At 46.7% G+C, this 14,684-nt stretch overlaps 1 protein-coding gene across 4 annotated transcripts in view; it reads right to left on the reverse strand.

Moving 5' to 3' along the window:
- LOC149080862 (protein grainyhead-like) overlaps nucleotides 1–11,532 on the reverse strand; it is a 56,995-nt gene extending 45,463 nt beyond the window's left edge. For all 4 annotated transcript variants that reach the window (XM_089237542.1, XM_089237541.1, XM_089237540.1 and 1 more), the window contains exon 1: nucleotides 11,263–11,532. In XM_089237542.1, the coding sequence (XP_089093668.1) occupies nucleotides 11,263–11,450 (188 nt within the window). In that variant the 5' untranslated portion in view covers nucleotides 11,451–11,532. The remainder of the gene's footprint in view (nucleotides 1–11,262) is intronic.
- Nucleotides 11,533–14,684: the final 3,152 nt, after the last annotated feature.

Below are 14,684 nucleotides of genomic sequence, written 5' to 3' on the forward strand. Positions count from 1 at the left end.
ATCATCGGATCTGACTTTCTGCGGCATTTTGGACTGCTTATAGATGTTCGGCGCGGTCAATTAATCGATCCACTCACTCAGCTTCGTTCACATTGCAAGATTGCTGGTGCGGACGTACCATCCCCAGCAGTGAAATGCATCCGGGACAATAGTGAATTTCATCGAATTCTCACCGAGTTCCCTGAACTGACAGAGACTGTAGCAACGTTTAATGCTGTTAAACATGACGTCCAACACTGCATTGAGACAAAAGGCCCGCCAGTTGCATCAAAACCTCGCAGGCTACCACCGGACAAGCTGCGTGCAGCCAAGTGGGAATTCGATCATCTAGTTGCCCAAGGAGTTTGCCGACCATCTCAAAGTTGCTGGGCAAGCCCACTGCACATGGTACCCAAGTGCAACGGCGATTGGAGACCATGCGGCGACTACAGGAGACTGAATGCTGCCACTATCCCTGACAGATATCCCGTTCCGCACATCCAGGACTGTCTCCAGGTGCTAGAGGGGAAACAAATATTCTCCACCCTAGATCTCGCAAAAGCTTTTCATCAAATCCCTGTGAGACAAGAGGATATTCCGAAAACAGCCGTAACAACACCATTCGGGCTGTTCGAATTTCTCTTCATGCCTTTCGGACTATCGAATGCAGCTGCAACATTCCAGAGGTTCATACATATGGTGTTGCAGGGTTTCACCTTTTGTGTACCGTATTTCGACGATGTTCTTGTGGCATCTACAAACGCTGAAGAGCACAAGGAACATTTGCGCCAAGTATTCAAACGTTTTTCCGAATTCGGAGTTCGCCTCAACGCTGCTAAATGTGTTCTGGGGCAACCATCAGTTCGATTTTTGGGTCATTTGATCTCTGCAACTGGCGTTGCACCTCTTCCTGAGAAAGTGTCGGTCATCGCTCAATACCCAAAGCCAGACACAGTCAAAGAGCTCCGACGATTTTTGGCCCTCCTCAATTTTTATCGTCGCTTCGTTCCAAAAGCAGCAGAGACGCAGGCGCTCCTGTATAAATTTCTAGCGGGTTCCAAGCGAAACAATAAGAGGAAGATCGTTTGGACCAAAGAAGCCGATGAAGCATTCCTGAAGTCTAAGCGGGATCTGGCAGATGCAACAGCTTTGGCATTTCCAGTGGCAGCAGCATCTTTGGCTATTGTAGTAGATGCTTCCGATATTGCCATGGGCGCAACTTTGCAACAACGTGTGTCAGGATCTTGGCAGCCACTTGGGTTCTACTCCAAGAAGTTATCTCCTGCACAAAAGAATTACAGTGCCTATGATCGAGAGTTGTTGGCAGCTTACTCTGCTATCAAATATTTCAGGCACATGGTTGAAGGCCATTCATTCGTCCTGTACACGGATCAGAAGCCTCTCACATATGCCTTCAGACAGACTACTGACAAATGCTCACCTCGTCAGCTTCGACACTTGGATTTCATTGGCCAGTTTACCACAGACATCCGACACATCAAGGGTGCAGAAAATGTTGTGGCAGATGCATTGTCTCGGATATCTATATCTTCCATAGACACACCATCTCCCACCGACTTCAAACGAATGGCAGAGGAACAACTCAAAGATGAGGGTATTCAGCAACTACTCACCAATCCTTTATCTACTTCCTTGAAAATCCACTCTCTTCCTGTTGATGAATCAAAGCTTCAGCTGTACTGTGACGTCTCTACAGGACGCATTCGACCACTGGTTCCATCCTCGATGCGTAGGGACATCTTCACTGCCTTGCATGGACTGTCACATCCTGGCGTGAAGGCCTCTGTGAAACTAGTTCAAGAGCGTTTCGTGTGGCCGGCACTGAGGGCTGACGTGACTACTTGGTCACGTACATGCATTAACTGTCAGAAGTCTAAAGTGAGTCGGCATACGAAGAGCCCACATGGGGAATTTTCACCACCTGATGCCAGGTTTGAACATGTCCACATTGATATTGTAGGCCCTTTGCCTCCATCAGAAGGCTACACATATTGCCTCACCTGTGTGGATCGCTTCTCTAAATGGCCTGAAGCCTTCCCTATGCCGGATAGCTCTGCTGACACCGTGGCCAAGGTTTTCTATTCTGGATGGGTTGTTCGGTTCGGTTCACCTAACAGAATCACCTCAGATCAAGGTGTCCAGTTTGAGTCCTTTTTGTTCAAGGCTCTAACCAAGTTCTTGGGAACCAATCGCCAGAGGACCACATCATACCATCCACAAGCAAATGGTCAAGTAGAACGCTTCCATCGAGACCTTAAGTCTGCTATCAAGGCTCATGCAACTAACCGCTGGGTAACAGTACTTCCTACGATTCTGTTGGGTTTTCGAGCCGCCTGGAAGGAGGACTTGCAAGCTACAACTGCGGAAATGGTGTATGGTGCACCTATACGGCTGCCAGGAGAGTTTTTCGTACCTAGTCGTCATCACCCAGATCCATCAAGCTTCGTTGATCAGTTGAAGACCACCATGGAAAATTTAAGCCCAAGACAGACTGTTCGCCACGGAAAACATTCTGTTTTTGTCAGCAAGGACCTGCTGTCTTGCTCATATGTTTTCCTCCGCACGGACAGAGTGAAGAAAGGCCTAGAACCTCCGTACGAGGGACCTTACCAAGTACTGTCAAGATCAGAAAAGGTGTTCCAAATACTAATAAAAGGTCGACCAGTATCTGTAAGCATAGACAGAGTCAAACCGGCTTACATCTGTGGTGATGACCTGCCCTTCAATGCCCACAAGCCTTCCAACGATCAACAAGAAGCAACAACTTCAAAGCATCAGCGGACAACTTCTAACGATCAGCAAGCAACAACAACTTCACGGCAAGCAACAACAACTTCACAGCAAGCAACCACAAGTTCAAAGCATCAGCAAGCAACAATAACTTCAAAAGATCAACAGACTTCCAGTGACGAGGACCAAACTTTCATGACCACCCGCTCAGGTAGACGAGTCAGATTCAGGTTGCCTTGCAGGTAGTTCTCTCGCTATCGCTGGTGGGGGACTACCTGTGGGGAATCGGTCAAAGCCGTCCGGATATTATACATATTTTTCCTTGTGGTTGGAAGAGAAGTCAAAGCCGTCTGGAGATGACACTCGGTGTTTTGGTTGAGGTGTCACATGTTGTCGCGTATGTGTATGTCCGTTCCATGCGTATGTAGTGATTTTTGTGATTTGTTTTAGTTTAATAAATAAATTGAATAGATTTTATCATCGTTAATCACTACACACCCATCTCCCTATTTCAATTCGCTGATGACGTGAAGAGAATGCAATAGAGGTGCGTGAAGAGAGAATCAGGTTTTCTCTCCAGTAGAAAACACTGGGGGAGGGCGTAAGAATTGCATGCCAGCAACTTTTCCAGTGGAGATGTCAGAATAAACTTCCTGTTTCATCATCAAAAAAGCGGATCAATGCATTTAGGCAGACGCTCCGATCCTAAATATTATCAACTAGGTAATGAAACGTTACAACAATTCGACACATGCGCGGATTTAGGCACAGGTGGGATAGACTCGAAAGCAAGGGCGTAGCGCGGGGGGGGGGGGAGAACTTGGAGGTCTGGTCCCTCCTCCACCCCCGAAATGTGGGGAAACGGCAGAAAAAAGGGAAAAAGATGGCCAAATCTATTGTTCTATCACTTTGGTTCCCCCCCCCCCCGAACGAAATTTCTGGCTACGCCCCTGCTTGAAAGTCTGGGGGGGGGGAGATAGGGCAATTATTGCTGGGTTCACGATGATGTCCATTTCTTATATACACATATACATTAGATCAGTCGACTCCATCTTTCACGCTGGGGGGGGGGGGGGCAGGTATAGGTATTGCGATGAGCCGCATTCTGGATTTCACCGATCACCATAGGCGTCGGAACCTAGGGCATGAGGCAATTTCAGCCCTCCCCCCCAACAAATTTTATCAAGGGGCTGTGAGCCTCCCACAATAATTTCTGAAAAAGCAATGCAATGAATCTTCCTCCTCCTCCTCCCGCGTACGCGCTTGAGTCCCGTATATACGGGACGATCAGCCATTTTCAGCCCCCCGTCCAATGTTTTCCTCACGCCGGCGCCTCTGCTGATCACCATCATAGCATACCCTGCAAAGCTAACAGAATTTCATGGAATGTTATGTACGGCATACCGCAAGTGTGATGCGCGTACGTTGTCATATGCTTTCTCTGTGTGTATGTTCACCCCACTCTAGAGTTCATAAGTACGGAGCCCTTACAAAATGATACAGGTTGTTGACTGTTGGACAAGAGAGCATCGTCGAACGCTCTGGTTTAGGCGTCTATGTAAATAAATGTGAATATAAAGTATTCCCGTTGGTTCTAGTGTATACTTAAATCGTGACATGCCTAGGAGGCCAAGCGCAGCCTAGGCTGGTGGCACAGCTGGCACGAGGGTCTGGTCTTATATTGCCAGAGGTTACAATTTCTGGGTTTGCACTAGCTGTAATGGCGTACGATCGCTGCAGATCTGAACATGTGCTACAAACTTGTCCACCAAATTGTTTATCGACCATCGAGAGAACCTTTTCTTCGAGATCATAGACAGGCGAGTTAACCTACGGGGGCCATCGCTTCTAAATAAGAATACAGAACCTGCCAACACCCCAGTAGGTAAAAGCCCTGTAACTTCCAAACAAAAATCCGGCAATTTACTTAAAAAAAAACCCTGCAAACTTATCTTTGAATGTTTACAATTTTTTTTACGGGCATAATAAGAATTACCATAAGTAAGTAATGCGTATAAGGGGTGAGCATATTACCCATATTTTACAAAGCATAGCCGTATTTCCCGTTATCATTTGGTGTCTGACTATTATCTAAAGACATGTCCAGTTTTTTCAACGACGCTTCCATGAATTTTTTATATTTACTGGATATTTTCGCTATATGCTGAACGTTTTGTTTCCCCTTCTTTTCGTGAAATCACATTATCACTGACCGAGATTCGTAGAAGCCCTGAATTTCTCGCTCATCAACAATTTTTTGCTCTAAATTAACAACTTCGTCCACAACTGGCGATGTCACGTATTTACGGGTATAAAGATTCCGATTTCTTCTGTATTTTCCGCTATAAAATATGGTCAATGTCATTTATGATTAAAATTTATTAGTCAATTTATGATTAAACACATGTATAAAAAAACGGTCTTAACGTGAACGGAGGGGCCGCCATGTTACACCCCTTTCACACAGGCATGGGCGGAGATACGGGGGGGCGCATTGATCCCCCCCCCCCCAGCATCAAAGGTGAAGTCGACTGATCTAATGTATATATGTATAGATGAAGCAACATCATCTTGCCCCCCCCCCAGCAATAATGACCGTGCCCCCCCCCAGACTTCCAAGTCTATCTCCGCCTATGCACACAGGCTACCGCGATTTGAGGCGTGATTGAGTGAGGCATCTTCAACCCGTTGTTCGCGAGCGCCATGGTGCATCCCTGAAATACCCAGAGTGCTCGATGCTTAAGTCAAATTTCGTGCTCGCGAGCACTTGATCAACGTTCCAATTAAACACCTTAGAGGAATTGCATTTAAGGAGTGAAATCATTGCCATTTAATGCATTCGTTTGTTAAACTTGCAAATTCAATATTTCTCTCAAGATTTTTTTTTTTTTTTATCATTTTAAAGGATATAATAGAGGAAAACCGGCAATTTCGATTCATAATCCGGAAGCCCTGCAGAATGTCGAGGAAATCAGACATTGCCGAGCTAAATCCGGAAAGTTGGCAACTCTGAGAATACCAACGGCCGGAAGAGATTGTTGTATGCGTCTCCTACTCAAGATTTGCTTCCGCTATTAAGGATTTCGACTTGGCTCCGTATATCCAGTGCTATCACCCTGGTGTGACTTGGCTCCAGTGCTATCTCTTTTCTGACTATTATTTCTAGTTATATTATTTACTAGCTATAATACCCGGCGCAGCCCGGGTTTTCTTCAATGAGGATTTTTGGATCACGTGATATCTCCCTCTCTCTCTCTCTCTCTTTCTTTGAGGGACATACAAACCGTGTCTAAGTTAACCAATATGGCGGCTTCCTGCGCGAATCATGGAATAAACAAATCTAGATTTGAAGAAACGTAGAAATGATGGGGATCATCATTTAACACTGATTTCTATTGGGATCACCCTTTGCCTGACCCTCAAAGTGATGCTGATTACGATTCTGACGTCTATTCAAAAAGCTGTCATTACTGGGAGGATTGAAAAAGGAGCAAAACCATTACAAAGGCATAAAATATTATACATATATTGGCAACGTTAAAGAAGCGACAAACCACTGTAAAGGTATATACACGTTTGAAACTCATTGCTAGGGAACCACGGTAACAAAGTAAACGTTCCGAAAGTGATTGTTGAGGTCCCAAAACCATTGTTGCGCGACAGTTTTTCCGCCCATTTGGGGCACTTGCCCTGCTCTGACGAAATTTTAAAGTAACCTATCGTTGAAGTCGGGTGGTATGGTCTCTTTGTTTGATGATAGGTATAGGCAGTGCTCGCCACTTGAGAAAGGTTAAGACCGTTACCCTAGGCACATAATTTCAGCTGGGGGCAAAATTTGGCGATGCCCCCGAGGAACCGCGAAGCACTCTTTGCGAATTTTAATGTAGAGAAAATTTTAAATTTTGCTCGGAGGGGTTTCCCCCCCCCCACAAAATTAGTTGGAGTGGGGGGGGGGTCCGAGGTCCCTGATTAAGACGACTTTGATCTGCGTGTGAATTCATAAAGTGCCCAGTGTCCTGTAGAACAATCGACTAGTTATCGCCGCCGATAAACAACACGCGTCTCGACCATGTGACTTGGATCTTTCTTTTGGTGGCGACTTTCGACTTCGATGGCGTAGTCCTTCGAGCGTGACTCTATCTCTCTCTAAATAACACAATCCTTCCTCCCCCTTCATTATATCCAGAAGAATCTCACGATCGTCGCCATCACGGAGGAGTTCGGCTCGAATTGACGCGGCTCTTCTACGGCGATGTAAATATCTATTGGTTCCCATGAATAGGGTAAAAGCAGAACCCCGCCGCCCTAGGTCCGTGGTTCTCGAACTTTTGCCATCCGCTGCTCCCTAGAAGTCCTGAAAATAATCACTTCCTGACGCTGAATAAACGCACACCAATATCAACAGCCCACCACGACGCACACCCAGAGGCGCATTTACGGTTTAGACACATGTGGGCTACCCGAATTTCGCCGCTCTGTGTTATAACCCGCTTGGTCATCCCCCGCCCCCCTACTCCTGCATGTACAGCTGTGTCTCTAGGTCACTCGCATGCACACGCTCTAGGGTCACTCTTTCGGTCACTCACTAACATGGTTCTTCGCTCTGTAGGTCACTCTTTTGCTCACTCACGTTGCTTGCAAACTGTCTAGGTCACTCACTGGCCTAGTTAGACCCTTGCTGTCTGGGCAGAGGCCGATTTATCGAGGGTTTATAGCTCGCTATTCCTCCCCCCCCCGCACTATGTATACGGCTGGAAAAATGTCAGGCGCCATCTTGCAGAAGTCATCATTTTCTGCCATTGGTGATTTCTCAAGAATTTTAGCGATAGTTGGCAACCGAACTTGCCTTTAGAAAAAAAAATTTTGGCTGTAATTGGCAACTTTACTTGCATTTGACAATCTTTTTGGTGGTAATTGGCAATACCCCGTATCGACCCTGATTTCTTGTATGTTTATGAAGGGATTACGGTCATCGTGTTACGTGTATTGATACTTTTCTACCGGAACGCCTTTCGCGGGCCGCATTTAGCCCGCGGGCCGGAGATTGTGCACCCCCCTTGTCTTCGGTCATGGGGAATCTTTATCGCATGTCTCACGGATTGAATGCGCTAATGCATCCCGGAAATAGGGCCTCGTGATGATGAGATTCGGTAGAATTATTTTCGAGATTATTTCCAGCAAGGTAGGGAGCCCCAGAAAAATCACTTTACTCGGGATGGGGGGGGGGGGGCAAAAGTTTGCCAATCACTGCATTATATGAAGTCCTAGTGAGAATCTGGACAGCATTTTTTCATAATTCTGAATCCTGAACTACGGCCCAGTGACCCGGATCCCGTTGAAATTTTCTACATGGACCGCAATTTCTGAAAGGTCCCCCGAATCCTCATTAATACAGAGTTTCGGTGGCTCTTGCACGTGTTCACTGACATCATCGCCACAAAATTTCAACAATCTACTTCAGGCAGGCATTTTCAACCCGTCGCTCGCGAGCACCACGATGCTCCCCCAGAGTGCTCGATGCTCATGTCCGATTTCATGCTTGCGAGCACTTGATCAATGTTCCAATTGAACACCTTGTACAAATTGCATTCAAGCATTGCAATCACGCCTTTCACGCACGTCAAACTTGCCGTAGAAGGGTGCTCTTCTTTTGATTATGGGGTATAAGCAGTGCTCGCGAGTAGGAAAAAGGTTGAAGACCTCTGATCTATTGGCTGATAGCAATACAAGCTTTGTAGAGAATCCTCGATATAACGTAATCATAACAACAGGATTGGGGGGGGGGTCATCAAACTGTGGGGCGCGTCTTCCCCACAGAGTAAGAATAATTATATCTTTAGTCTATGGTCTTCCCCGAGGACCCGACGAAGTCACGAGGAAGAAGAAGCACGAGAACTTACAAAAAATTTGGAATTGCTAAGATAAGAATTTTTTTTTGAAGCAAAATCCAGGGAATATATCCGAAGGGCCTCAGGTGTATTACTCCCCACCCTTTGCTCGCTTACCCCCCTCCCTCGACCTTTTGTAATACACTTATGTCTCCACTCCTGTGGTCACTCACAAAATTGCGTACTCTTTTGGTCATTCCCATGCTCACACACACTCTCTAGGCCACGATGCACAGGCTGTAGGTCGCATGCTTGCACAGGCTGTAGGTCCGTCACCCTCAACCTTTCGCTCGTGAGCACCAAAAGTACTCAATGCTCGTGTCGGATTTTGTGTGTTCAACGCTTCAACATAAACACCTATAAATACTGTTATACTAATTCAAGGATTACAATAATGTTGATTCCAGGCATAAGTAACTTAACTAGCAAAGTTGCCGTGAGGGGTGCTCTTCGTTTGGTGATTGGTATAGGTAGTGCTCGTGACTCGAGAAATAATTAAGACTACTTAAGATACTTACACACGCTCTAGATCACTCACTTACTTTCCATAGGCGGACGTGGAATTCTGGGGGGAAGGGGTTATGATGATGATGTCAATTCATAGATAGGCAAATACATTAGGTCAGTCGGCTTTAACTTTGTCGCTGGGGAGGAGGGGCGCATTCCCCTCCTCGTATCACCACCCATGGTCCCTTCCTCTACAGGTCACTCTTCGTCAGTCCCATTCCTCTCACACACACACACACTCTCTCTCTCTCTAGGTCACTCTTTTGAATCATTCACATACTTGCATGCCGCCGTTCTCTAGGCAGAGGAGGATTCACTGTAACCAAACACAAATTTCGCCGCCCTTTTCCAATTCTACTAATTTCCTTGGCCACCCATCCCGCAAATTTGCTGCCCCTTCGAGCGAGCTTACCGCCCTGGGGCTAGAGCACGCTCTAAGCTATAGTACTACTCCCCCCCCCCCGTAAATACGCCACTACCCCTTCCCCGATGAGATTTAGCACAATGATTTTTTTTTTTTTTTGAAAACATGTTAAATGATAGGTTTGCGGTTTCTCAGCCAAGTAGAGAACCTCAGTACATCTCTTTGTCCAGGAGGCATGGCCTCACACCCTTTAGCAACCCCCCCCCCCGGGTTTGAATCTTACAGGGGCACTTCTACGGTGATTTTATAGCATGAAAAACAAAAACAATGATAGTAATAGCCCTGGCCCCAAGGGCTGAAGACCAGCACTCTTGGAGGGGGTGCACGCATGGGGCCCTCTCGAGATATAGGGGTGAGTAACGTAAATACTTTTGGGAGCTCATAGCATTGAAACCCCAGTCGTGAAAGATACAATAACATACGAAATTCATCGTTAAAATAAACAGTATTTGGCAGACGCGCAAGTGTTTCCCAAGCGGCGTACCGCGGCACCCCTGCGGTGGGAATAAGTAGTACAGCGGGATATTTAGGTGATAAAATTGCAATGAATGCAGTAATAGATCCATGACACCGCAATAGTGCGTAAGTATCTTGGGACCATCTCTCTTGGGTACAAGTTCTCAAACTGCGAGTCGCGTCTCCCTGGGGGGAGGCCACTGGTTTTCTGGAATAATAGTAACTTAAGTGCTCTGGAAATGTGTCGCGATCATCTATGAATATGACGCGGGTCACTTAAGTGACCTATTAACGTGCCGCTGGACACTTCGGTGATCAATTGTCATGGAGACCCCTCCGGAACAGCCGCGAGGATCCCAAATTCGTAGAGCTGGCCACTAATGTGATCTGGAACTACATCGTGTGTCACTTAAGGGGTCATTTCAAGTATTACGTCAGCATCGGGAGGGGGTTTCGGATTTGCTGACTTTTGATGACAAGGGGGGGGGGAGAGGGGGGTTTGAAGGTTGCTTACGTCATCAACCACCCCATTTTGAAGATATGAAATGTTCCAAACTGCTGACGAAATTTTGCTGAAGGGGGCGGTCAGTGTTTTGCTGACAAGGGTGGGGGGGGGGGGGGTCAAAAATGGCTGAAAATTTGCTTACGTAATACTTGAATGGCCCCTAGGTGCTCTGGAAGTGGCGTCGCGGTAACCTGTGAATATGACGCGGGTCACTTAAGTGATGTGGAACTGCATGGTGGTCACTATAAGGAAATGTGCTACTTAGTTCATTCCTGTAAAGTTAGATCTGAGGTCGCGGGTCACATTCAGCCCGCGGGCCATGGCTTGAGCATGTATGCTCTGAGGAATCACGGCATCGGTTGTTATTATCATGGAGACCCTGGTTGGGTCAATGCATTGAGATCACCCTGCCCCCCCCCCCTCTTCCTCCCGGTGCCAGTGTGATCGATCACCCTAAGCACCCCCGGCTCTGATGCATGCCAATGTCAACACAGCCGGGAAAAAAATTCATGTCTCAAAATGCATGTCAAGATTAATAACCAATAATGGACGTCTCAATGCATGAGGGGTGCCTACCGGGGGATTTTGAACCTCATGTAAATGAGCTCAGGCACTATGATTTTCGGAGAGTGAGAAGTATTCCAGGTAGGGTGGAGTGGGGGGGTCCCCAGATGCTATTAATTAAGACGTTCTCATTGTTGAACTTCACATAAACAAAACAAAAAAAGCACAACAATGTGATAGTGACTTACGTGTGGTGTTGCGCTGGTGACGATGTCCTGTTGTTGTTGTGATCGTCCTCGACGACGACGACGATGCTGTTGTTGTTGGTGGTGCTCGTCGCCGACGAGGAACCGTTGGTATTGTTGCAGATGTTCGTCGTCGTCGTAGTCGTCGTCGACGGTGGCGAACTCGAAAAACCAGTCTGGCTCCCTTCCATAATGAACCTGTTCTTTCTTCTGTTGTGGCTTCACCTGAAGACCGGCTCGTCGAGGTAGGTTTTTTCCCGGGCTACCCCCCGTCTCACCACCACCACCGCCGCCGCACTGCAAGGCAGATATGCACAAAAAAGGGCCTCAAACCCGTCAGCCCTGTTTTTTTTTTTGTTCTCCAATTCCTGAGTACCAGAAAAAAAACCAGAGAATATAAAAGGGGGGGGGGGCTGGTCCACGCGGACAGAAAAAAAAAAAACCCGACCAACCGAGTTTAGCTGGTTGTTGGTGGAAAAAGGACTTGTTGCGTGTGTTGGGTTCCTGCTGCACACCTTTTCTTCAGTTATTTTTCTGACACGCGCACGCCAACACCAAAAAATTCGTCTTCAGGGGGATGGATGGATGCCTCGCAGACGATCAACAATCGGCATCGAGAACGGATTTATTTTACAACCCCAACGACACACACGACGGAACCATTGTTGTGACGCAGTGCCGCAGACGACGACGACGCTGGAGCAGCAATCGTCATCATCATCATCCTTCTCCGATTCTCATTGTTAAGACGGATACCAAGACCTCCACGAGGAGAGAGAGAGAGAGAGAGAAAAAAAAATTATTTATCGATAATTGTGTGACGTGGACTCTTTTTCCAGAAGCAGAAAAAATGCAGCAGGGAGATACACACACGTTTGCCACCCTTTCTCTCTCTCTATCGCACAGGTAAGTCCGATAGGTGGCGTTCGCATCGAACGCTCTTTTTTTTTTTTTCTCTTCTCCCCCCCCCCCCTACTCCTTTTTTTTTTTCCTCCACCAATTCCTACAAAGTGAAGACGAAGGAAAGAAGAGCCACTGCGAGCAGACGATGGCCATCCATCCATGGATAGAAGTTTTTCTCTTCTTTTATTTTTTCCAATCCCGCCCAAGGTCAAAATAGGGCCAAAAGTAGGAGTTGCTCCCCGTGATGATGATGATGATGATAGTGATTGAGAGAAAGAGAGAGAGAGATGGGGGGGGAAGCTACTCTCCGGGATTATCACCATTGAGTGTGGAGGGGGAAAGTCTCTATTGGTCCTCCTCCTTGAGGTGAAAGTTGGGCACCCCCCCCCCGCCCTCCCAGTCACAGGTAAGTTAGAGATAGCGTTGGAATTTCGATTTTTTTTCCCCTTTTTTGCAGGTGGAGGGGTGAAAGTGCTCTTTTTTTTTTCTCTTCATGAGGTAGATGGGGGGGATCAACGCAGGTTGAAGAGAGTCGGGGGGCCCCCCTTCCCTCCACTCTTTTCTCCTAGGGCCTCTCTCTTCTTGATGGAGGATTAACCTGACTGTTGATTTTTTTTGGCAAAGTTCTATTGTTGGTGATTTTTTTAGATTAGTGCTTAATTGTTGATAATATTGAGTATTGGAGTGGGTCCACCCCTCCCGGTGATCTTGTGGTAGTGAGATTTGGTTTTGGTAATATGATTTTCAAAATAAAGTAAGGTATGTAAATTGATTTGGTACCTCCAGCTAGGTAGGGCCTCCCCTCTCCCAGAAAAACATCTTCGCTTGTGAACAGGGGCCGTCTTAACGCGTGGAGTTACATTCCGAATACTGTATTCTCAGCTAGGTAGGGCCCTCCGAAAAAAAATATCTTCGCCCGGAAACAGGGCTGTCTTAATGAGTAGAGCGATCCGGACACCATGGGTGAAAATACTGGGGGGGGGGGGTAAAATGGGGGCATTTTTCCCCCCAGCGCCAAAGGCGGAGCCGACAAATCTAATGTAAGTATATATGAATTGATATCATCATCATGCTCCCTTACCAGTAATCATCTTCGTGCCCCCCCCCCTCCCGCAAACTTTCAAGTCTATCCCCGCCTATGCTGGGCACGACGATACTCTCAGCTAGGTAGCAACCTAAGGAAAATCGCATTGCCTGGGAGACAGAGCCGCTTTAACGCGTGGAGCCGTCTTAATACATGGAGCTGAGCGAGGGGGCGACCTAGGTGGACCTATCCTGACATAACCCGGGGACTCGTCATAATAAGTTGCTACTATGATTTTTGGGAGTGAGTACGTAAATTAGCATGGAACTTTTAGATAGGTAGGGGGCCCCAAAATGTATTTGCTCTGGGGCCCCTGTGATGCTCTTAAGACGGTTCTGAGTCAGATATCACGTGAATCCAGGAAGTGGGGGACTAATTGGGTGGGTTGCCAAGATCGTCCGTCCCGTATTTCATTCCCATTCGATTTCAAATAACCAAAAATAACAAAAAACATAGATTGTATTTTGTTACCCCCCCCCCTTGTTTTCGTTAGGGGCGGTCCATTTATAGTCTCGATTTTTGGAGCAGTGTAAAATATTAATAAAAATATGTATAGTGTAAGATTGTCGGAGCCCTGTGAGCTTTCAGGCATGGCCCCCACACGGGACGACCAATTTTTCCACCGTAATTAATATTCCTTATTATATTTGGCTTCGCGGGGGTTCCCACATTCACATTAGACGGTGCCACGCATGATGCCGATCTTGAAATAGACCTGTTCGGAAGCCAGATGGCCGTGGTCATCAAGGACGTAGCGAGGGTGGACGGACTTGGGGGGGGGCGGGGGTCTGATGCCTCCCGAGATGTGAGAAAATGGAAAAAGATGGCCAAATCTATTGCTCTATCACTTTGTTTCACCCCCCCCCCCCCGGAATGAAATTTCTGGCGACGGGCCTGATGGTCATAGTCGTGACTTGGAACAATTGTTGGCAGTGATTGTTGCTGTTTAATACGTAATGATTCGATTTTTTTGTTTATTTAAAGTTCTATTTCGACTCAAATAGTCTCAACAATGCATTGTTGGTATAACATTGTAATAATATTTTTTCTTTGAATTACTGTGTTAGGTAGAATTGTAGAATTCGGCTAGCTTGTTGGGGGGTTTCCAAAATTTTTCGGATAACTTGCGGGGGTTTTTTTTTTCAACACCAGCTGAAGCAGATCTGTTTTAGCTGGTGTTGGGGTTTTTTCAATAGTTATTGCCAATTTTAGAACAGTTTGTTTGGTTTTCGAAAAATTTTCGGATCTCACTTGTGGTTTTTTTTTCCAATTATTTTAGACTGTTTTCGAATAACTTGTGAGCAGGGTTCGGGAGGGACCAAAGTGACGGAAGAATAAATTTGGCCATCTTTTTCCCTTTTTCGATCATTTTCTCACATTTCGGGGGGCAGACCCCCTAGGGCCCCCCCCCCCTCCGCTATGACCTTGCTTGTGAGGC

This window comes from Pholcus phalangioides, unplaced genomic scaffold (assembly GCF_987345545.1).
Source record: "Pholcus phalangioides strain wild (caught in Gottingen) unplaced genomic scaffold, Ppha-v1.0 ptg000010l_1, whole genome shotgun sequence".
NCBI classification, from domain to species: Eukaryota; Metazoa; Arthropoda; class Arachnida; order Araneae; family Pholcidae; genus Pholcus; species Pholcus phalangioides.